The sequence below is a fragment of the Cupressus sempervirens genome, chromosome 3 (genome assembly GCF_028749045.1).
Source record: "Cupressus sempervirens isolate cs-2001-9-10 chromosome 3, ASM2874904v1, whole genome shotgun sequence".
In the NCBI taxonomy this organism is placed as follows: Eukaryota; Viridiplantae; Streptophyta; class Pinopsida; order Cupressales; family Cupressaceae; genus Cupressus; species Cupressus sempervirens.
In genome coordinates this window covers 47,002,552-47,026,477 of record NC_143120.1, presented here as the reverse complement: position 1 = coordinate 47,026,477, position 23,926 = coordinate 47,002,552, and the positions used below count along the sequence as shown (strand labels likewise).

The window sequence follows — 23,926 nt, the reverse complement described above, 5'->3', positions numbered from 1 at the left end:
CCTTTTATATGCTGCTCCTGCTCATTTGTAATCACCTTTTTTTACATATTAATCTAATACTCTGCAGTTTGGACGTAGCCACTATTATAGTGAACTAGGATAAATCTGGTGTCGTGTATTTTTCTTTATTGCATCAATTTTATTTCTCTATTTAAATCCTTTCACTTTGATCGTTGCATTCTGTGCAGCAGACAACAACATTGATCGGACAATCCTCTTGAAAACATTTCAATCACTATAAAATTCCTTTCCTCATTGGGTCTTTCAGCAACTAAATTTTATTATAGGCCCACATCAGAAATAACTTTCACCTAGAACAACATAGGCCAACATAAAACTAATAAAAACAGAAATATGCATATACTAGAACCCTTTTAACAAAAACTGCAATTCCATGGTGTAATCTCACCTAACATTGGCTTGGGATTACTTGAGGACGTGATAATTAAAAATAAAACCTGCTTTGGATGCTTTTAAGCCTACACAATATTAGCCTGCCTCGACAATTTTGACGTTACAATGTGTTCTTACTTGTGATCTTGCTTCATAAGGATTCATATTTATCTTAACATCTCAAAACGAATTGTCCAACGTGAACAACAATATTTTAACATTAGTGATTTTATCTTCGCATCTTTTTTTTTTATGTTTTACATTTGAATTAGCGCAAAATGCATAGGCGGAGCTGCTTTAAATTCCTTGAACGATCACATAATTTCGATATTCTTGCTAATGGTTTGATAATATCAATGTCATCCAAGAAAAGTCACTGGGAGCGGAGAACGCCAACATTTGTAAAAAGGTATGAGAGTTTCCTATCCATATCCAAATTTTAATCATAATGTCTGTTATCATTTTAAACCAGACTAATTCTTAAAATGACACAGATTTGTAGAAGCCACAAATCAGGAGATATTGATATTAATGTCATAGAAGGAGACAGAAGTGACGCATGAGTCTACGCCCTTCACTTTATTTGCAGACTTCGAGAGTGCATCAAATGCATAGAGAATCAAAATTCATTATGTTGTTCCTTGTAAATGCATGTTGGATTTCGTTGACCACCATGCTCAATATTAGTTTTGTTTTAAATATTGGGTTTTAACGATTAATTGTCAGTTCTAAAAATTTGGTATAAATAATGCTTTTCAAATACATCGGATGATGCATGAAATATGAAATCTAGTTCTATGTCTAGGTTATTATTTCTATATAAAGATTTTTTTCCTTGAACTTGTTAAGACAGAAAAAGACTTCATTGTACAATTCTTTTTCTGAAATGAATGAAAGAATTAATTTGTGTTATGTTTTCTATTGTAAATATTTTTCAATCTTAAAAAATAAATTAGGAATAAATCTGTTATTCAACAAGATCTGCTTCAAACTAACCTTAGAGTATATTTCTGTTGATTACTTTTTCTTTTCCAACTTTAAAGAAAAAAATTCAATCAGAATAATGTGTATGCAATTCTTAGTCAATTCCGAGGTCATGCTATGTTCAATGCAGTTTTTATATAACTTAAGGTGCTATGAGGTTGAACTCTAGATATGTACAAATTTTCGATTATTATTTGAGTGATATAAGATTGTTCTATAATTGATCTTCTGATAATGCTAAATAATCAACATATTGATATTATTTGAAGTATATGGTGTCTTAAATAGTTTCAATTATTTTAAATTTTATTATATTAAATTATAAACATTTTAAATCACAAATAATTTATTGACTATTTAGTTTTTACTTAAATTAGAAATATTTCAAATAGTAAATAATATCATATTTTCAAAGAACCATCTTCAGTTGAATTATAAGCTTAATTATAAATATATATTAGATAATACAATATAATTAAGATTATAACTAACTATATAACCTAAAGTTATAATTAATTATAAAGGCATGTACTAGCCACTAAGTGGCACTTGCTTTATTGGTGTGCTTATTTTTTATATCTTATTTGGAATTCAGTAATACACTTTTTAGAGTTCCTAATCCCAATGTCTTGGGCTACTTTGATTTGAATTTACTATTTCTTCTAATCCTTTCAATTTAATATTTTTTCTTAGAACAAATTTCTCTAAAGATATTGGATATATGTCCTACATTTTAGATCTGACATGATTTTGAAATAGAGGTATTGTATTTAGATTTAACCTCAAGTATAAACCAACCAAGCATTATTGAAGTGGGTTATCTATTAATGGTTCTTAATTATAAGAGTACTATTTATGTCATAGCATATGGGTTAAACTTCTTCAAGTCCTCACATGGAATCTCACTTGTAGCTGATTTGAGAGAAATCTTTGAATTGATCATCTTACAAACATTTTTTTGATTTTTTTACATGCTAATGTAAATTATTTTGTTGCCAAGTTTGATGACTCTAATGTGATCAATTTGGACTTTAATTTGCAAATATTCATGTTGCGGTCAAATTTTTAAATGAATTTAGAAAATACTTAAGGTTGTGATAGTTTTTAACGTAAAGTTGGTAGTTTTTTCAGGCCTTACCTTGTCAAGGTTAAATTCTTGTAAAAACTATTAACAACCCTAAGTTAAAAACTATCAAAACCTTGAGTATTTTTTAAATTCATTTTAAAATCTGATGGCAACATGAATGTTTGAAAATTAAATTCCAAATTGGTTAGGTTAAAGTCATCAAAGGCAACAAAAAAATGTTTGGGGGCTTATACCTTAACATAAAGTATCACATTGAATCTAGAAAGGGTTTGGGAAAATTAGGAATACCCAAAATAGGGCATGTACTCATTTATTTGTTTGAACTTATTCAAAATATTGGTGCATTGTAGTAGACAAAATAAATGCACCTCTTTTAGTTAAATTGGTAATTGGGGCAACCTTTTGTGAAAATCATTATACAAACCTTTTAGAGGACCCACATAACAAAAAAAGCCTTAAATTATGGTAGATTTGTAAGAGATGGATAATAAACTATTGCTTAAAATTATTGGGCATCTATACCATCTTAATAAGGAAGCACTTAATTTTGAGACAATTTATCCCTTCTTGGTATGATTTTAGGCACTTTCTCGTCTTCCTCAAATTTCTAGGTAATCTCTTATTTCATGCATAGCAATCATAGGTGGTATTTCATCACCTTTTTGGCCATATCTTCTAGCACTTCCAACATTTCCTGTTTATTTTTGCACTTTCCTCAAGACCTTGAGATCAACTTTCGTGGGATAACCTCAAGTATAGAGCAACCTATACCTAGAGGAATTTTGGTCTCATGGCCTATATTGTCTTGGGTGTTTAAAATATGTTATTTCATGCCTTGGTCAATTTTCTTTATTTCCACTCCCAAAAACTAGTATGTATGGGACCTTGGGCATTTCATTTTCATCCGTCGACATATGAAGTAATCAAGGTTGAGCTCATCGTTATAGATGAGATATTAGGAAAGCATTTTCAAGGCATAATCAAGTACTCTTCAAGATCCAGACTTTCCTTCTTGCATCAAGCTTCTTCCTTAAAGGTGGTAGTTGAGTTTGACTTCCAAGGAGGAGATCTTCCATTTATAATTCACATTCTTCATATTTTCATCAAGGCATATTAGAAACATTCTCATTCATGAGGCTTTGACTTAATTTATTGTGTTCAGTCAAGGCTACTATGTTAACAGACTTGATTGTGTAAAAGCAAAAACCTATGTTATGCACTTTTATAAAGTAAAAACATAAATAGAATAGTTCAATGATATAATAGGAGTATTTTTTATTGGAACTTGAGAATGAAGTAAATGAATGAAATGTGTAAAGCAAGAGTTGTTAAGACACGAGAACATAGAGCAAGAGCATGGGGTAATAGTTGTTATTACACAAGAGAAGGAGAATAAAACCTTTTGAATAAAGGGGAAATGCACAGGAAAAATAAAAATTGTCTAAGTAAATTTAGGAGCTACACATGAGTTCATTAGAAGGCATAGTAACAAGAAGTAAGCTAAAAACAACAGAATTTAAGGGATTCAAAGTATCCTTTATGAATGTGTAACACCTCGCTCGGGAACCCAAGAGAAATAAACTTAACATGTTATAATGTTTACTGAATTATTATTTTTAAAGTTTAAACAATATCAAATTAACAATGTGGAAGCAATATACACATACGTGCATCAATTATAGTTATGCAAATACATTACAAATTTCATTCCACAAGGGTTTCTTCACATTGAGTCATATTTAAGAAGTTTATATTAATTAGTTTAAATCTCAAGTACAATGTGCCTTATCATAAAGAAATAATAGATACATTATCTCATAAGAAAAAATATTATTTCAACTATGACAATGAAATACATCAAATGAATAGCATCCACTACACATGTCATAGAGTATGCGAGAATAGATACAAGTACATCAAAACACAACATACATGTTAAGATCTATATGTCAACTTAATAGAAGTCTCCAAGATAAGAATATGAGTGATAATGGTATAACTCCATCAACAAACATCCAACATTTGTCAAATTGAGGGGGACCCAAATGGTAAGAAATCACTACCCCAACCATGTGGTCAACTAGTCAGGCTCTCAATCCAACTGTGTAGGGATGACAATGAACGATCTACATACAAATAATCAAATCATAGAATAATCATAGGCAAGGAATCCTGAAAGCCAAATCTACCTCAAGGTCAACAAACTAGACTGATAAAGAAAAGATAACCAAAACCTAAAAAAACACTCATTCCAATACCAATGGCACATACCAAAGTTAAAATCTATATACCAAGTATAAATCAAGTACCAAGAGATAAAGTCAATAAAGCATATCCACTATGAGTAAAAAGAATCAATAACCAAACAGAACACCAACTACTATCAATGATAGAAAATCATCACCAATAAAAATACCATTAGAGGAAAATAAAAAATCGTAGGAGGAGACCCAGGCTACATTCTAGGGAGTGACATCACATGGTCAAATTACTTGAGTTACCTTGGACTAGTCTCTCATTAGACCCTAGACCCTCAAGCGTTCAATTACCCCTGTCTAGTCACTTTGAACCCTAGACCCTTAATGTGACACATGCAGAACCAAAATACCCTCTCATGAAGATGAGGAAAAATCTATTATACCTCTCACTAGGTATTGATCTAATCCCATCCTTAGCCTATGCAAGAACTCAAGGAATGGGCAAGGGAAAATCTCTAGCTTATCTTTTTTAGTGTATCTCGAGGAAAGGGCTAGGCAAGATATTTTAATTACTATGTTATCACTTGTTACACAACATATAATTGGTTACTCTGGTGCTGATCACTTTGGGCCCCATACCCCTATTGCAAGCCACTCCCAAAGACATATACCTAGATAACCTCTCTTAAGCACATAAACCACATTTGTGTCCCATACCACAACACCCATAATGATCAAACTCAGTTCCTTAATAGGAAACTTGAAGATAAGTTAGTTCTCTTGACGCAAGTAAACATAAATTCTCCACAAAATAAATTTCATAAATGCAATTTAAATTTAAATCACAAGACAAATCATGACATCCGGTCAGATAAATGTTATAAAAGAAATCATAAAAGCCTCTAGTGTATGTCCTAGTTGGCCAACTAAACAACTTATAGGAAAACCATCAAGAAAAGAAAAACATAAAACTTCAAACGAAACCACAAAGAAAAGCATAGGTCTCCAAGCAAATGATTAGACTTGTTCGTTTTCAAAACTCTTGTTTGACCATGGACATTTAAAACATTATGCTTCTATATGTTTTCAAGGGTAAATATTGTCTCCAAATTACATATTTAAAAACTATTTGAGAAACATTATTAAAATTATAAATCCAATAATTCTAATGATATATTTATAATTTTATTAATATTCCTTATTAACTAATTATAAGCATAATAACCTCGTTCATTATCACTAATTTTAAAATGAAACATGAAATAAATTATAAATTAGTTATTTTTAAATTAAATAAACTTCATTAATAGAATACCTTAATTTAATAAAAACTTAATTTAATATAATATTAAATATATTTATAAATGTTAACATTTTAATAAACAAAATTTAATTTATTAAAAATTTAAATAAAATATATTTTTAGAAAAAATTAATAAGCCCCAAATAGGGGTGGGGCCCACACACCAAAGGGCACGCTGCCAAAGGTAGTCGTGTAGTACCCTAGGAAGACACACGTTGTCAAAGGCATTTGTGTGCTACTCTAAGACAGTCATACGTTGTTCTTTGGACAACCACATAGGGGGTAAAACCCCTCCCTATTAAATATTTTTTTTAATTAATTTTTTTTAGTAAGAAAAATTATTAAAAAAATTTAATTATATTTTTTAAATGTTTGTAGGTACAGGCTTGGTGGACGAATTTTTCTAGTCACAATAATATTTTTTTTATAACAAAAAGAGAGGGACATAAACAAATTGTAGATTTAATCTATTCAATTTTTTCATCAAACCCTAGCCCATCTGATTCATTTTCTCGCTAAATTTTTCTTCTATAAAAAATCAAATAAAGTTTGATAATGAACATGGTTTTTCAATTCCTTCAGTTAAGACATGAAAATTTCATTTTGTTTGCATAGATCCAAGCTAATAAAATAAAATGACAATCACCGAGAAGACAAAGAATATACATCTTTTCAAATGAAATATATTATTACGGGTTTCAAACCCTACCTTACATTGATGCTAACAGCCTTTGCTAATCCAAAATCCTTCCAAGCTTCCAAAATTATTTTGCTCAAGTTCTCAAAAATTTGCTCCCTAAAACCTTTGTGTAAAACAATGAACTGGAAAACCTCTAATATAGAGCCCTAACTCCCTTTAGGGTTTCTATCTCTACAAGCCTTAAAATATAATCATTTTATTTAGTTAATCTTTTAATGCACATTTAACTCACTTTTTAATTAAATAAACTCTTCTATTTTATTTTCCCATTGTATTATTTAATGCAGACACCTTTGAAAGCAATTATTTATTATTTTAATTAATATAGATAATTAGAGTTCATTATTTAAATGCAACTTTAATTTTAATCAAAATTAATTAAATAAATTAGCACTAAAACAAAATTTAAGTAATTAATATTTAATTTCTTTTTGTTTAGTTTTCTAATTTAGAACTTTAAATTAAATCTTTTCAATTAAGCATAATTCTAAAGAATTAAATTTCATCTTTTTATAATATTTTCCCCTTTTTAATCAAATGACATTTAATTATTCAAATATAACAAGCATCACAATAAACCATTTACCAAAAGAATCATATTGTCAAAACCACATAAAATGCATAAGGAAAAGTAACCAACACGAAAGTCAAACAACATATCCAAAGAAAGACTCATAGGCATAAAAAGTGTAGATAGTCATATATGAGTCCTCCTTCTCAAGACAAGTATTTGGGCTATGGTTGTGATCGGATATAATCATTATCTTCCCATTCTTACCATTGAGTTATTGCGATAGGGCACGCTCAACCTGGCAAATAAGAGAAGTCAATGCATGTATCTGCAACCTGCATAAAAGATGAGCATGTACATATGCATATATATCTAAGCTAAATAGGTAATGGAAGGGAGTGGTACATCATGTACATCTCAGCGAGTAGGTGACTATGACTCCCTCCCTCATCCAAATCAAGCATGTCAAACATAAAAGTAAAATAGACACACACACCATACACATGCAAGTATGCAGTAAGTACAATAATAAATCACAAGTACAAATCATTGCATATTCAGATATAACAACTCATGACTTAGAGACATATCATACGACATTGTCATGAGTACAATCACATTTACTAACTAAGAATAATTAAAGCATCATTAATACCAAAGTAATCATAATCATCAAATATAACTCATGAAATATAATCAACCAAGTAATCATATCTTTTATATGTATATATGTATGTATGTATGTATGTATGTATGTAAGTCATGAAATAATGTCATATAACTGCAAATCAAATATCTTTGAAAGTAACACAGACATGAGAAAGAGTTTGACGAACTAAACATACAAGAAAACTACGGGTGGGCATTACTTTCACCCCCCTAGAATTAGGATTACTCCTAGAAGCCTACTACAAAGGTACAATGATAAAAACTAAGACTCAATGTGTGGGCCCTCTTGGACCCTTCCCCACTATAGGACGACAAGACTCAACAACAAACACCCTCTGAGGTCTACTAGCATCCACAACTATAGGCTCCAAAGTTGTAGGCCTCTAACTCGAGAATTGAGGTGCATGCTAGGAAAATTGGTTGCTTTATGACCACGTTGTCAACAAGAGTAGCAATCTCCACTAAAAATTCCCAAAGCTCCCAATGCATGAGACTGATGAAAACTACCCACACTGGCATAATGGCAATGACCCTGAGAAGCTTGATTTGACCTATTGTGCATGTGTGGGGTACCCTTAAGCAGAAACAAAAATAACATAAGAGAAATGAACAAGATGCAACTTGAGCTCAACTCAAATTGTAAACTTGATAGGTGTTCAAAATATGATACCACATAGCTCTGAAGGCCAAAGTTAATGACAAAAAGTGTGACATCATCAACTTGAGAAATTTCAGCCCCCAACAAGTCCTATAAAATAGTAAAGAGCATTGTTAGAAATAAGAGATAATATTGTAAATGGCAAGAAGACACAAGAATTACAAGGAAATATGAGGGAAAGAAGACACAAGAAGGACATGTAGGTCATTGAATGTTTTATTGATCATTCTTCATCATAAGCATTGGTTTGTATATCCTGACATAAGGGATTTGATAATAGTGAGTTGATTCTTGCAGTTTATGATTGAAGGTACAAAATCAATAGTTCTAAGATGTTTAATGGATCTTAGACAAGGTGTGGAAAAGATTGGAAGGATAGTTGAAAGATTGGAAAAAATGCCTAATTGGGGCTCAAAAAAGCTACATGGCATAAATTAAAAACAGAGAGATAGGAATGAACTTTTGGCACCTTGTCAAGAAATACGAGTGTAGATTCATGATCTCCACACTCTTCCAAGATACCCTAGGTGATATGAATTATATTTTCTTCAATGGGGATGGGTATATGGAGGATGAACTCATGAGGTTCATTAGATGGGGTCTGGGTAATGATAGGTCTAGGAGATGCTGATGGGAATTGGATGGATTTGATGAATGGAAAGGGGATATATAAGAGGAGTTCCAATAATGGTAGGAAATATAAGGGGATCTAAAAGTGGGGTGAATGAAAGAGGGATGATAGTTATGGGAGATGGAAGAGGAATGATGAGTGTGGGAGATGAAAAGGTTTCACCACTAGCAACTTCACATGATATAATTAGATGACACGATTCATCAAATTAAGGAGATGGATATTCTATTGTCTGGAAGATGTGGAGGATTGGTAGATGTGGATATTGGAAAATTATATAAAGGCAAACTGTATCTTGAGGCATATGATGGATAGAATGGTGTAAGGTTTCAAAGTCCAAATGGTCCAAGTAAGGAGCTTTAGACGAAAAAGGTTTGGATAATGTCTAACACTTGAGTGTGTGAACCAAGTTTATGTACAAAAAATTAAACACCCACAAATTTTCAATAACCCAATTGAGTTATTTAAAGCTAAAAAAAGTGGCCAAGCTTAGTAACAAAGCTTGGCCTTATAACATTTAATAATAACTCGATTAGGTTATTAAATTTTTTTAACTTTCAAAAACTTGATCGAGTTTTGAAAAGTTATAAGTTCTTTTTAAAAATGTCTGATTGCCTCATTTCAACACCTAAAATAGTGTTGAGCGAGCTTGAGGAGAAGAGAAATTGCAGAAACTAATTGGGCTTTGACATTTTTCAAGCCATTTTTTAACCATGCCACCTTGTAAGCAAGGTGAGTTTGCATTTTGTTTGGTTTTTGGTTCTATTTGCTTCCATTTGGTTCTATTTGTAAAAAAAAATCAGGTTTGTAATATTTTTTTTTTAAATTTTATAATCAGATGCATCAAAGAAACTAAGAAAATGAGTTAGACATGAAATACCTCCTCATACACAAATAATGCAATCAACCCTCGAAGTACAAAACCCTCCATTGACTACAAGGCTGCCACAAAACCCTCTTCCCACTGTGACACAGCCACAAAACCCTCTACCTTCTATGATACAGTCACAAAACCCTCTACTCATTGTGACACAGGTACAAAGCCCTCCACTCAATATTCCCCTTCAACAACTACGACCGCATATAAACCCTCTGCGCCAAGGTATTTTTTAGTGACTAATATTTACAAATTGGATAATTTTAGAATTTTTTCACTAGTAATTTGGCTAATAATTTAAGATTTTATACAATCTAAATCGCCATAGTTTTATAAAATTTAGTTCTAGAATATTTAAAATTGCTCAATAATTTATTTTATTGAAAACTTTAAACTCAAATATTCGCAACAATATTCGTTACATGATTAGAGTTGAGTCACTTAAATATAATATATTATTGAAGAAATTATATTTTACTGACCAATAATTATCATAATTATTAGTTACTTTAGGGATGTAACACCAATATTTAGTTTTCACTATTGATTTAAAGTATATGTAATGATCCTCATAATATTCCATGAGGTAAAAAAATGTTCAATTTTGATTTATAATACTCCATGGTGATTAATGAACTTCCTATTATTATTGAGATTCGTCAATATTTTATACAAAAAAATTATGATTCGAAAATAGTGGCCAATATTAATCATATTTAGAATTTAAAAATTGAGAGATTCGTTAATAAAAATCATTTTATTTTTTCAAAATAATGAAAGATTCACCAATATTTTATATCTTTTTTGAGGCGGCTTTCTTAAAGTTTACCTTGCTTTGTGCATACCATTAGATCATGTAAATACTATGCAAGAGGACCTCATAAAATGCTTTACACAAAATACCTCTAACATTAGCCAATTGGTCAATAGATTGAGGTCATCTAGTCTTGCCCACCACACAACACTAATAGATACCCTTGAAAAAATGACCCAAAATACAAATGACATGTGTAGGGAGGTTACAAAATGGGGTTCATAGAGGGATAGGTATCATGCATTTTATGCCAATAGATTATCATATCAACAAGTGAAATATAAGGACATGAATAATGGTGTTACATGTGATCTTTTTATTTATCCTAACTCTGGTAACTCCCTATTAGAAACAACAACAAAATTCCTATTTATTGGTGCACTCATGCTAGGATGAGATCAACTTTCTGGGATAGGTGGTATATGCTATTTGACCTACCACCATGTAATAATTATGAGGTGCCTTTATATTTTATGAAAAAATGATACTGTGAGTTCATCCTTAGGAAGAAGCTAAATTAGTTTGACATCCACAAGTTCCAAGGTAGAGGAAAAGGCTCTACACAAGAAAGAATTGAGGTCCATAGGGTGGTACTAGCACATGAGAGTAGACATACAACATGAAAAACCATGTCTCATGTTGTGGTCTTAACAATCGTAAAGGAGCCTATATTGATTTATAGGCTCTTCATGCAGATGCATCATTGATCAATGTCATCATTCAATATGAATCACAATTAGGTGGTATTACTTCACCTACAATACCTCCACCACCATCATATGTGCCATTAGGGTCATCGTAGCTTGCGACAACTCCATCGTCATTACTTGCACCACCTGTGTCATCCTTGTATGTGCCACCTGCATCGTCATCACATGCATCACTATAGTCTTTGAGGCCTGATCAACACCAAATTAATTCTCAATTCTATTCTTAAATATCTTATACTTCTCAAATGCTTCATACTTTTCTTTAAGGAATGCTACCCACATCATTCTAGTAAAATCATCAATAAAAATCATGAAATACCTTTCTCCATAGAGTCCTCTTTTCCTTGAACGGCCACTCAAATATGTGTGAACAATCTCCAACTTCTCTATAGCAATGAACTTCTTGATGGGAAATGATACCTTTTTTCTACTTAGCCAAGATACATTCTTTGTAAACAATATTAGTAGGCAAGATGATGTATTAATATAAATACTCCTTGTTAGAGGATAGACCCTGTTAGGAGTCTTTGAAATATATTTAGTACATACTAGTCCCTATTAGGAGACTTTGAATCCCTATTAGAAGATTCCAACCCTGTTAGAGGTTGTAGAAGGATGATGGACCCACCATCCAAATAGCTTTAGGGGTAGGATCAATGAACTCACTGTCCACATGATATCTGTATTATTCCTTGCAGAATAATAGAATTGCATTGTACTACTCCTTCCTCTTTCTCTATCCTATTAATTGGACCTTTTCTCCTTCTAATATTAATACTAGATCACGAACTTTGCATCCAATAATCCCTTGGATCACTTACACGCATTTACCAAACACTCTTCTCTTATTCGCACTTCTTTGTGCACTTCGCAATTGATACTCAATGCACACGCTTATAAACATGGAAAATATCTTTCCTTTATACTGTATCTTCAAAATAATTCCTTGAGTTGGTCTTGAGGCTTTTCCCATTAATTATAATAAGATAATTATTTATTTCATAATAATAGCATTGTCGGCTTATAGTCTACACAACTTCTCACATGTGTGACACTAAGGCTCGTATACTCGTTGACATCACCATTAGACTATCTTCTATCCCTCACTAACTACACATCTCAAGATTATATCTCTGTTAGAAGATATAATGCAATCATTGGAAGCCACTTCTCAAATACTTTGTCTTTGTGTTGCTCACTGTAAATCAAATATATCTTCTGTATGTCTTCAAGTTACTTTACACACATTGAACCTTATCATCGAGACAAAGTGTGGAACATGTCCTTACCCGCACATCATTGGAACATTAAACCTCCTTTCATACAACCTTGATCTCTCTCTGCTACTATGACAGTCTTCATAGAATTACTGCTATGTTGACACCAATGACAAACACATTCATGAATGCAACATGTCAGTACTACCACATGCTCACCAATGCTTAGGATACTCCCCCAAAGGAATACTATCAACATTCATGCTAACAATGACATGTTACTTCCCATATCTAAATCTTGTTGCAATCCTTATTCTATAAAAGGATTTCTGATATTGGCTAGAGGGGTCTGAATTCTAGTTGCATGATGAACATATTTATTTAGAGTCTGTCCAATATTTTGAGTTGAGTCTCGAAGTATTTAGTTTGTTTCTTTTGAAAGTTTGAAGTTAATGAAATACTAATTTTTAGTCTTATATCTTGTCAGAAGTTTCAATACTGGAAGTATGGGGTAAGTGCACCAAGTTGTGGTGCCAAAAGGGGGGTATAAGTGGACACCTTTTTTCCAAAATCAACAATTTATGAACTTCAACAAGAATTTGAAGATAGTTACGCTCAAAATTTTAAGATATGACAAAACAAAAGTAGTAGTCATTTGAATCTAGTTTCTATACTACTATTTTTTTTCAAAATGGTTTAGTTTTAGGTCCTCAAAAGAGGAGGGCACAAAAAGTGGTATTGTTTATTCAGAAAAAACATAACACAGTACAAAGTGTGGCCCCCCTAAAATTTTAACTTTTTTTTTGAAATTCTTTAATTGCTATGGTCAAAAGTTACCTAACACTGTGTAGTTTATCCCAAAAATTTTAGGTTATTTTATAATGTGTATTTTTTTAATGAATTTTTTAATTGGACACATCCCAAAAATGTGAAATATTTGTGTGCTCCCCATAGAAATGATTCAAAACTAATCTAAAATCAAAACTTCTTTTTTTCAAAGTGTGTATAGCGGAGTCTAGTTTCCAAAAAAATTAAGTTGTTACGAAATTCAATGAATGAGCTAAAATCTATAGCCCAATTAGTACATATTGGTTTTTGACAAAAGAATGGACATACATTCAAGAGAAATTATAGTTGAAAGTCTTGAAATAGTTGAAATAAAAAATAAATTATATGGTTATATAGCTAACACAGAGACTTACAATGTCATGTAACTTGATTTTATCAATGCTCAACCATGAGGAAACTTGAAGGAGAGCACATAAGAAAAATCAATCATTTTTTGTATGTTTGTAGCAAAACACATCTCAGACCAATTTACAAACTCCAAATGTTTGGGTTGGATCCCCAAGGAAAAACCAAGCCTTAGGCTTGGTAGAATGCAAAGCTTTAAATAATGTGTGCACACTATAGTGTGTGTGTGCTATTTAAAGCTTTTTAAATTTTGGGTCTTAATAGCACATGCACACTTTAGTGCATATGTGCTTTAGTGCGCATACACTATTAAGACCTAAATTTTAATAGAGAGGGAAGGAGAGAGGCAGAGAGGGTAGAGAATGAGAGAGATTAGAAGATGGGAAGAGAGTAGGAGGTGGGATAGGGAGAGAGGGAGAAAGGGAGAGAGAGAGAGAGAGAGAGAGAGAGAGAGAGAGAGAGAGAGTAGGGGATCAGAGAAGGTGGGATAGGGAGAGAGGGACGAAGAGAGAGAAAGAGAGAGTATGGGATGGGATGAGAGAGAGAGAGAGAGAGAGTAGGGGATGGGAGAGAGAGTATGAGAGAGAGAGAGTAGGGGGTGGCAGAGAGAGTAGGGGGTGGTAGAGAGATTAGGAGATGGGAGAGAGAGTGAGAGTAGGGGATGGGAGAGAGAGAGTAGAGAGGGGGAGAGAGGGAGAGAGAGAGAGAGAGAGAGTAGGCAGCAGGAGAGGGAGGGGATGGGAGAGAGAGAGAGAGAGAGAGAGAAAGTAGGTAGTGGGAGAAGGAGTGGGAGAGGGAGAGTGTGTGAGAGAGAGGGGGGGATGAGAGAGAGAGTGAGAGAGAGAGAGTAGGGGGTGGGAGAATGAGAGAGAGAGTAGGGGATGGGGGAGAGAGAGTGAGAGAGAGTAGGTGGTAGAAGAGGGAGTGGTAGAGTGAGAGCAAGAGAGAGAGAGAGAGAAGAGGGGGGATGGGAGTGTGTGTGTGTGTGTGTGTGAGAGAGAGAGAGAGAGAGAGAGAGAGAGAGAGAAAGTAGGGGATGGGAGAGGGGAGAGAGAGCAAGAGAGAGAGTAGGGGATGAGAGAGGGGAAGTGTGAGAGAGAGTAGGGGGTGGTAGAGAGAGTAGGAGATGGGAGAGAGAGTGAGTGAGAGTAGGGGATGGGAGAGAGAGAGAGTGGGAGAGAGTAGGTGGTGGGCGAGGGAGTAGGAGAGGGAGAGAGAGGGGGGAATGGGAGTGTGTGTGTGTGAGAGAGAGAGAGAGAGAGTAGCAGATGGGAGAGGAGAGAGAGAGGGGGGATGGAAGTGTGTGTGTGTGTGTGTGTGTGTGTGTGTGAAAGAGAGAGTAGGAGATGGGAGAGGGGAGAGAGAGAGTAGCCCAAGAGAGAGAGAGTAGGGGATGGGAGAGAGTGTGTGTGTGTGTGTGTGAGAGAGAGAGAGAGAGTATGTGGTGGGAGAGGGAGTGGGAGAGAGAGAGAGAGAGAGAGAGGGTGATGGAAGTGTGTGTAAGAGAGAGTATAGGGGATGGGAGAGAGTGAGAGAGAGAGAGAGAGAGTATGGGGTGGTAGAGAGAGAGTATGGGATGGAAGAGAGAGTGAGAGAGAGTAGGCGATGGGAGAGGGAGTGAGAGAGGAGGATGGGAGTGTGTGTGTGTGTGTGTGTGTGTGTGTGTGTGTGTGAATGAGAGAGTAGGGGATGGGAGAGGAGAGAGGGGGGGTGAGAGTGTGTGTGTGTGTGTGTGTGTGTGTGAAAGAGAGAGAGTAGGGGATGGGAGAGGGGAGAGAGAGGGAGAGAGTAGCCCGAGAGAGAGAGAGAGAGAGAGAGAGTAGGCAGTGGGAGAGGGAGTGGAAGAGGGAGAGAGAGGGGAGATGAGATTGTGTGTAAGAGAGAGAGAGAGAGTAGGGGATGAGAGAGTGTGTGAGAGGGAGAGAGTAGGGGGTGATAGAGAGAGTATGGGATGGGAGAGAGAGTGAGAGTAGGGGATGGGAGAGAGAGAGTAGAGAGGGAGAGAGGGAGAGTAAGAGAGAGAGAGAGAGTAGGTAGTGGGAGAGGGAGAGGGAGAGAGAGAGGGGATGGAATTATGTCTAAGAGAGAGAGTAGGGGATGGGAGACAGGGGGAGAGAGAGAGTAGGGGATGGGGGAGAGAGAGTAGGTGGTGGGAGAGGGAGTGGGAGAGGGAGAGCAAGAGAGAGGGGGTATGGGAGTGTGTGTAAGAGAGAGAGTAGGTGATGGAAGAGAGATAGAGAGTAGGTGATAGGAGAGGGAGTGGGAGAGGGAGAGCAAGAGAGAGAGGGGATGGGAGTGTGTGTCTATGAGAGAGATAGAGTAGGGGATGGGAGAGAGAAGTGTGAGAGAGAGAAAGAGAGTAGGGGGTGGAAGAGAGAGAGGGAGAGAGGGTAGGGAGTAGCAGAGAGAGAATAGGGGATGGGAGAGAGAGTGAGAGTAAGGGATGGGAGAAAGAGAGAGAGAGAGAGTAGGCAGTGGGAGAGACAGTGGGAGAGGGAGAGAGAGAGGGGGGGATGGTAGTGTGTGTGAGAGAGAGAGAGAGAGTAGGGGATGGGAAAGGAGAGAGAGGGGGGATGGGAGTGTGTGTGTGTGTGTGTGTGTGTGTGTGTGTGTGTGTGTGAAAGAGAGAGAGTATGGGATGGGAGAGGGCAAAAAGAGAGAGTAGCCCGAGAGAGAGAGAGAGAGAGAGAGTAGGGGATGGGAGAGAGTGTGAGAGAGAGAGAGTAGGTGATGGGAGAGGGAGAGGGAGAGGGAGAGAGAGGGAGGATGGGAGTGTGTGTGTGTGTGTGTGTGTGTGTGTGTGTGTGAGAGAGAGAGAGAGAGAGAGAGAGAGTAGGGGGTGGGAGAGAGTGTGAGAGTGTGAGAGAGAGAGTAGGGGATGGGAGAGAGAGAGAGTAGGTAGTGGGAAAGGGAGTGGCAGAGGCAAAGCGAGAGAGAGAGGAGGATGGGAGTGTGAGAGAGAGAGAGAGTATGTGATGGGAGAGGAGAGAGAGGGGGATGGAAGTGTGTGTTTGTGTGAAAGAGAGAGAATAGGGGATGGGAGAGGGGAGAGAGAGAGAGAGAGAGTAGCCTGAGAGAGAGCAAGGGATGGGAGAGAGAGAGTAGGCGGTGGGAGAAGGAGTGGGAGAGGGAGAGAGAGGGGGGATGGGAGTGTATGTAAGAGAGAGTAGGGGATGGGAGAGAGTGTGAGAGTGTGAGAGTGTGAGAGAGAGTAGGGGTGGCAAAGAGAGAGTATAGGATGGGAGAGAGAGAGAGTAGAGAGGGACAGAGTGAGTGAGAGAGAGAGTAGGGGATGGGAGAAAGTGAGAGAGAGAGTAAGTGGTGGGAGAGGGAGTGGGATAGGGAAAGTGAGTGAGAGAGAGTGGGAAGTGAGAGAGGGAGTGGGAGAGGGAGAGTGAGAGAGAGGGTAAGGGATGGTAGAGAGAGTGAGAGAGAGAGTAGGTGGTGGGAGAGGGAGAGTGAGAGAGAGACTAGGTGATGGGAGAGAGAGTGAGAGAGAGAGAGAGAGTAGGTGGTGGGAGAGGGATTTGGAGAGGGAGATATATATATATATAGAGAGAGAGAGAGAGAGAGAGAGTAGCAGTGGGAGAGGGAGTGGGAGAGCGAGAGCGAGAGAGAGTAGGGGATGGGAGAGATAGTAGGCAATGGAAGAGGGAGTGGGAGATAGATAGAGAGAGTAGCTTTAGAGAGAGAGAGAGAGTAGAGGATGGGAGAGGAGGGAGAGTGAGAGAGAGTAGGGGATGAGAGAGGAGACAGAGAGAGAGAGAGTAGGGGATGGGAGAGGAGAGAGAGCAAGAGAGAATAGCCTAAGAGAGAGAGATTAGGGGATGGGAGAGGTCTAGACAATGAGAGAGAGTAGGTGGTGGGAGAGGGAGTGGGAGAGCGAGAGTGAGAGAGAATGTAAGAGAGAGTAGGGGATGGGAGAGGGGAGAGAGAGTAGGGGATAGAGTGTGAGAGAGAGGAGGTTATGGGGGAGGGAGTGGGAGAGGGAGAGGGAGAGAGAGGGGGGATGGGAATGTGTGTAAGAGAGAGAGTAGGGGATGGGAGAGAGAGAGTAGGGGATGGGAGAGAGAGAGTAGGTAGTGGGAGAGGGAGTGGGAAAGAAAGAGCGGGAGAGAGGAGGGATGGGTGTTAGGATTAAACCACAAACAGAAATAACAATTACATGCAAATATAACCAATAACAAAAAATAATAGATCACACAAAAAAGAACACAAGGCACCAAGATTTAACGTGGTTCACCCAATCCTTGGGCAACGTCCACCAAACAGAAAGTCCAATATTTTTATGATCTAGTGATTACAACTTGATTACAATCTGTAATCCCTTACAACTCAATATCACCATAAGACCCAATTTTTCATCACACCTTATGAAACAATCCCTAACTTGAGCCCTTTTATACAAGTATTTTAACCGTTTTAGGGTTCTAATTAATAATTACATGTCAGCCCAAAATCTTGATAAAATAGGGCCCAAATTTTATTTTTTCAGAGCGATGCCCCGAATCCCAAACAATCTATGAAGTATGTACAGTACTTTCCTGATCAATCACCACAAATTAACAATCTCCCACTTGGGAACTAATCAGGCTCCACACTAAACAACAATCTCCCACTTGGAGACTGATCTTATAGCAATACCGCTAACACATGGGGCTCCCACTAGATCAAAACACCCTGGACTCTACCATTATTTTATTCATATTCAGTCTAGAAGACCAACTGAAGCTAAAGAGGAGTTCAGCTTCTCCCTTGTTAGTACCTTTGTCAATATATCTGTTGGATTGTCATTGGTATGTATCCTCTCCATCTTTAACTATCCATCCTCCAAAACTAACTGAATGAAATCGTACTGCAATTGTATGTGTTTGGTCTTTGAATGCAGAGCTGAATTCTTCGCAAGATGAATGGCACTCTGACTATGTGTGAACAAATAATTATCCTTCTGAGGTTGTCCCAATTCTTGCAAGAAGAATTGAAGCCATATCATCTCCTTGGCTACCTTTGTAGTAGCTACATACTCTGCCTCTATAGTGGATAAAGCATTAACCTTTTATAACTTAGAAACCCAGCTCACGGCTACCCCACCAATAGTAAAGATGTAACCTGTAGTACTCCACCTGGTATCAATATCCCCTGCCAAAGCTAATTCAACATAGCCCTGTAAATTAGTAGTAGAGCCCCCAAAGTGTAGACACTTATTGGATGTTCCTCTCAAATATCTAAGAATCCATTTGACTACATTCCAATGCTCAATTCCTGGATGACTCATATACCTACTAACAACTCCCACTGCATGTGCAATATCTAGCCTAGTACATACCATAGCATACATCAAGCTTCCTATAGTTGAAGCATAGGGTACCTTGGACATCTTATCCTCCTCTTCTTGTGTCTTGGGACACATCTCCTTAGTCAATTTCAAATGACAAGGTAAAGGTGTGCTAATAGCTTTAGCATTCTCCATAGAGAAATGTTGCAACACCTTCTCAACATAATCAACCTGAGATAGCATCAATGTTCTATTTTTCCTATCTCTACAAATCTTCATACCAAGGATTTGTTTTGCTGCCCCCAAATCCTTCATAGAAAATGCATGTGCTCATTGGCTTTTTGGCCCTTTAATGTGATCCATGTTAGACCTAGTTACAACCATATCATCAACATATAAACATAAAATAATATAGTTGTCATCATCAAACCTCTTAAAATAGACACAATGATCTGAATGATACCTACTGTAACCATGCTCATGCATAAAACTATTAAATTTCAAATACCATTGCCGAGGTGCTTGCTTCAAGCCATATAAACTTTTCTTCAATTTGCACACTAAGTTCTCCTTACCTTTGACCGCAAATCCTTGTGGCTGAGCCATATATATCTCTTCATCTAAATCACCATGAAGGAAGGCTATTTTAACATCCAACTACTCTAAATGTAAATCTTCAGTAGCCACTAGACTTAAAACAGTATGGATAGAAGTCATTTTAACAACAAGAGAAAATATCTCATCAAAATCAATTCCCTTTTTCTGTGCAAATCCTTTTACAACTAACCTGGCTTTAAATATTTTCTTACCTCCATCCTCTTCTTTTAACCTGTAAACCCACTTATTCTATAAATTCTTTTTACCTACAAGCAACTTGCACAAATTCCATGTCTTATTCTTCAACAAAGAGTCCATTTCATCTTTCATTGCAGACTTCCACTAAATCTTAGTATCCACCTGCATAGCTTCATCATAACTTTTAGGTTCACCAGCATCAATAAGTAAAATAGAATACAAAGAGGGAGAAAATCTTTGTGGAGGTCTAATTTACCTTGTTGACCATCTAACATTCACTAGTGTGTGTGGTATTTGTTGTTGTGGTTGTTGCACATCATGAGGAATGGTTGGAACATCAACTTTTGGAGTATCGTCTAGCACTACATAATCATCTTCTTTCTTCTCATGTTGTTGCAACAGATCTTTGTACAACACTTTCTCATTGAATATGACATCCCTGCTTCTTACAATTTTTTGATTTTCAAAATTCCAAAGCCTATAACCAAATTCATTAATGCCATATCTAACAAATACACATTTCTTTGACTTAGCTTCCAGCTTGGTTCTATTTTCATAATCTATGTGAGCAAATGCTTCACAACCAAAAGTTTTGAGAAAAGAATAACTCACCTTCTTACCAGTCCATGCCTCTTCTAGAATACCACAACCCAAAGGAGTAGAGGGACCTCTATTAATCAAATATATAGTAGTATTGACAACCTCCATCCACATGTGTAAGGGCAACCCAGCATGCAACCTCATGCTCCTTTCGCGCTCCATTATAGTCGTGTTCATGCATTCAGCCACTCCATTTTCTTGTGGAGTCCTTGGAATAGTTTTCTGTCTACAAATACGCCTCCTCTAGAATACCACAACCCAAAGGAGTAGAGGGACCTCTATTAATCAAATATATAGTAGTATTGATAGCCTCTGTCCACATGTGTAAGGGCAACCCAGCATGCAACCTCATGCTCCTTTCGCGCTCCATTATAGTCTTGTTCATGCATTCAGCCACTTCATTTTCATGTGGAGTCCTTGGAATAGTTTTCTATCTATGAATACCATCAGGGAGCAATAATCTTCAAATTCATGACTACAATACTCACCACCATTATCAGATTTGAGACATTTTAATTTTTAACCAGTCTCATTTTCAACCAAGCATTTCCATTTCTTAAAAGTTTGAAATACATCAAATTTCTGTCTAAAGAAATAAACCCATACTTTTCTAGTTGTGTCATCAATAAATGTAACATAGTAATGAGAGCCACCAAGGGAAGATACTTGAGCCAGTCCCCATACATCAGTGTGCACAAGCTCTAATTTCTCCCTTTTATTTTCCTTCCCAATCTTTGTAAAACTCACTCTCTTTTGTTTTTCATACACACAAATTTCACAAAAATCCATATGAACATATTTCAGACCTGGTAAAACTTTCTTTGAATAAATTACTTTCATACCTTTCTCACTCATGTGCCCAAGTCTGTTGTGCCATAGTGTTGTATCAGAATCTACAGCAACTATTTGTTCTCCCTACTCAACTGCAACAATTGTTCCTGAACATTCATTTTTCTCTGAAACAATTAAAGTAGAAAGAACAATATGACCTGTACAAAAATATAAGGTGCCTACTTTCACACCTTTTGCTACTACAAGGGAACCTTTTGAAACCTTCCAATTTTTATCATTAAAAGTAACTACACAACCCTCACCACCGAGTTGCCCTGCTGAAATTAAATTCCTACTCAGCCTTAGAACATGTCTTACCTCATGTAGTAGCCATTGATTCTCATTCTGTAACTTAATCTTAATTTTTCCCTTTCTAACAATTTGATAGGGTTCATTATCTCCCAAATAAACAAGCCCAAAATCCCCTTGGACATAATCAATGAAATAACCTCTATGAGGCGTAGCATAAAATGAAGCACCAGAATCTTAAACCCATGAATCATCAACACTTTCTAAAGATATAAGCAAAGCATCCTCTTCGGATTTTTTACTTACCACATTTGCCTCCTTGTCTCCATCTAATTTATCTCCTTCATTTTTCTTTTGATTCCAACAATCTTTCTTTTTGTGCCTTGGTTTCCCACAGTACCAAAAATTGTTTGGTCCTCTCGATTGAGACCTCCTCCCCTTTGACTATCTTCTTGATTTCCCACGATTTCCAGGATTACTTCCTCTCTCAGTCGTTCTGCCCCTGCTTTGTGCATTCAAAGCACTTCCTAATGTAGATCCACCTGAGGTTTTCCTATGAGTTTCCTCACTCAAAATAACACCGATCACATCATCATATTTTATGGTACTAGATCCATGAACAGAATTACTCACAGCCATTACCAAGCCATTCCAGCTTTCAAGCAAAGAACAAAAAATCAAGAGAGCCCTAATTTCTTCTTCAAAATTGATACCCATAGAAGATAATTGACTAGTAATAGTATTAAACCTATTTAAATGATCTGTAATAGATCCAACTTCTGCTATTTTCATATTATTTAAACGCTTCATGAGAAATACCTTGTTTGATGTGGAGGACTTTTCATACAGTGTCACTAGGGTTTTCATTAATTCTTCTATCGTCTTTGCTTTTGTAATATTAAATGCCACTGATGGTGCCAGGCATAATCAAATGCTTCCAAGTGCCTTTCTATCCAAAAGATCCCATTCATCATTTGACATAGATCTTTGATTCTTGGCTTTGCCTTCCAACGGCTTCCATAAATCCTTCTGATATAGATAGTCTTCCATTTGCATCTTCCATAACTGAAAGTTCTGCTCATTAAACCTATCAACCCTCACCTTACCCTAATCTGCCATTGCTCCCACTCAACTATGAAAATTTCCTATAGAGGATAACTAAAAAACAACCTGGCTCTGATACCACTTGTTAGGATTAAACCATAGACAGAAATAATAATTACATGCAAATATAACCAATAACAAAAAATAATAGATCACACAAAAAAGAACACAAGGCACCAAGATTTAACATGGTTCACCCAATCTTTGGGTTACGTCCACCAAACAGCAAGTCCAATATTTTTATGATCCAGTGATTACAACCTTATTACAATCTATAATCCCTTACAACTCAATATCACCGCAAGAACCAATTTCACATCACACCTTATGAAACAATCCCTAACCCTAAGCCCTTTTATAGAAGTATTTTAACTGCTTTAAGGTTATAATTAATAATTACATGTCGACCCAAAATCTCGATAAAATAGGGCCCAAAAAAAATAATTCGGGGCCAAAGAATTTATGAAGTATGTACAATACTTTCTTGATCAGTCACCACAATCTAACAATGAGAGTGTGTGTGTGTGTGTGTGTGTGCGTGTGTGTGTGTGAGAGAGAGAGAGAGAGAGAGAGAGAGAGAGAGTAGGTAGTGGGAGAGGGATTCAGAGAGGGAAAGCAAGAGAGAGAGGGGAGATAGAAGTTTGTGTCTGTGAGAGAGAGAGAGAGAGTAGGGGATGGGAGAGAGAGATTGAGAGAAAGAGAGTAGGGGGTGGGAGAATGAGAGAGAGAGAGAGAGAGAGTAGGGGATGGGAGAGAGAGAGAGATTAGGCGGTGGGAGAGGAAGATAAAGAGGGAGAGTAGCCCGAGAGAGAGAGAGAAAGAGTACGGGATGGGAGAGAAGAGAGAGCGAGAGAGTAGGGGATGGAAGAGGAGAGAGAGAGTGAGAGAGAGAGTTAGGGATGGGGGATGATGGGATAGAGAAAGATTGTTTTTCACATAGTGCGTACACACTATAGGGCGTACACACTTTATAGTGTGTACGCGCTATAGTGCATACATGCTATATGAAATCACCAAAAAATGGTCATAACTAAAGTTTGGGTCTGTACTGATCCATATTCTACTTTTTATCTGTTGTGTATTCTGTTGTTCTGATAGAAGATGTGAGTTTCATGCTGTTGGAAGT

The 23,926-nt window shown here is 36.6% G+C and overlaps 1 protein-coding gene across 2 annotated transcripts in view; it reads left to right on the top strand.

Moving 5' to 3' along the window:
- Nucleotides 1–23,926, top strand: part of LOC149564728 (MADS-box transcription factor 50-like) — a 328,681-nt gene that overhangs the window by 288,571 nt on the left and 16,184 nt on the right. The window contains exons 2-3 of one of the 2 annotated variants that reach the window (XM_089818286.1): nucleotides 767–802; nucleotides 888–1,305. The exons of the other annotated variant lie outside the window; for it this stretch is intronic. Of the exons in view, the coding sequence (XP_089674412.1) occupies nucleotides 767–802; nucleotides 888–933 (82 nt within the window). The 3' untranslated portion in view covers nucleotides 934–1,305. Of the gene's footprint in view, nucleotides 1–766; nucleotides 803–887; nucleotides 1,306–23,926 lie in introns of those variants that run through there. 2 annotated transcript variants of the gene reach the window in all.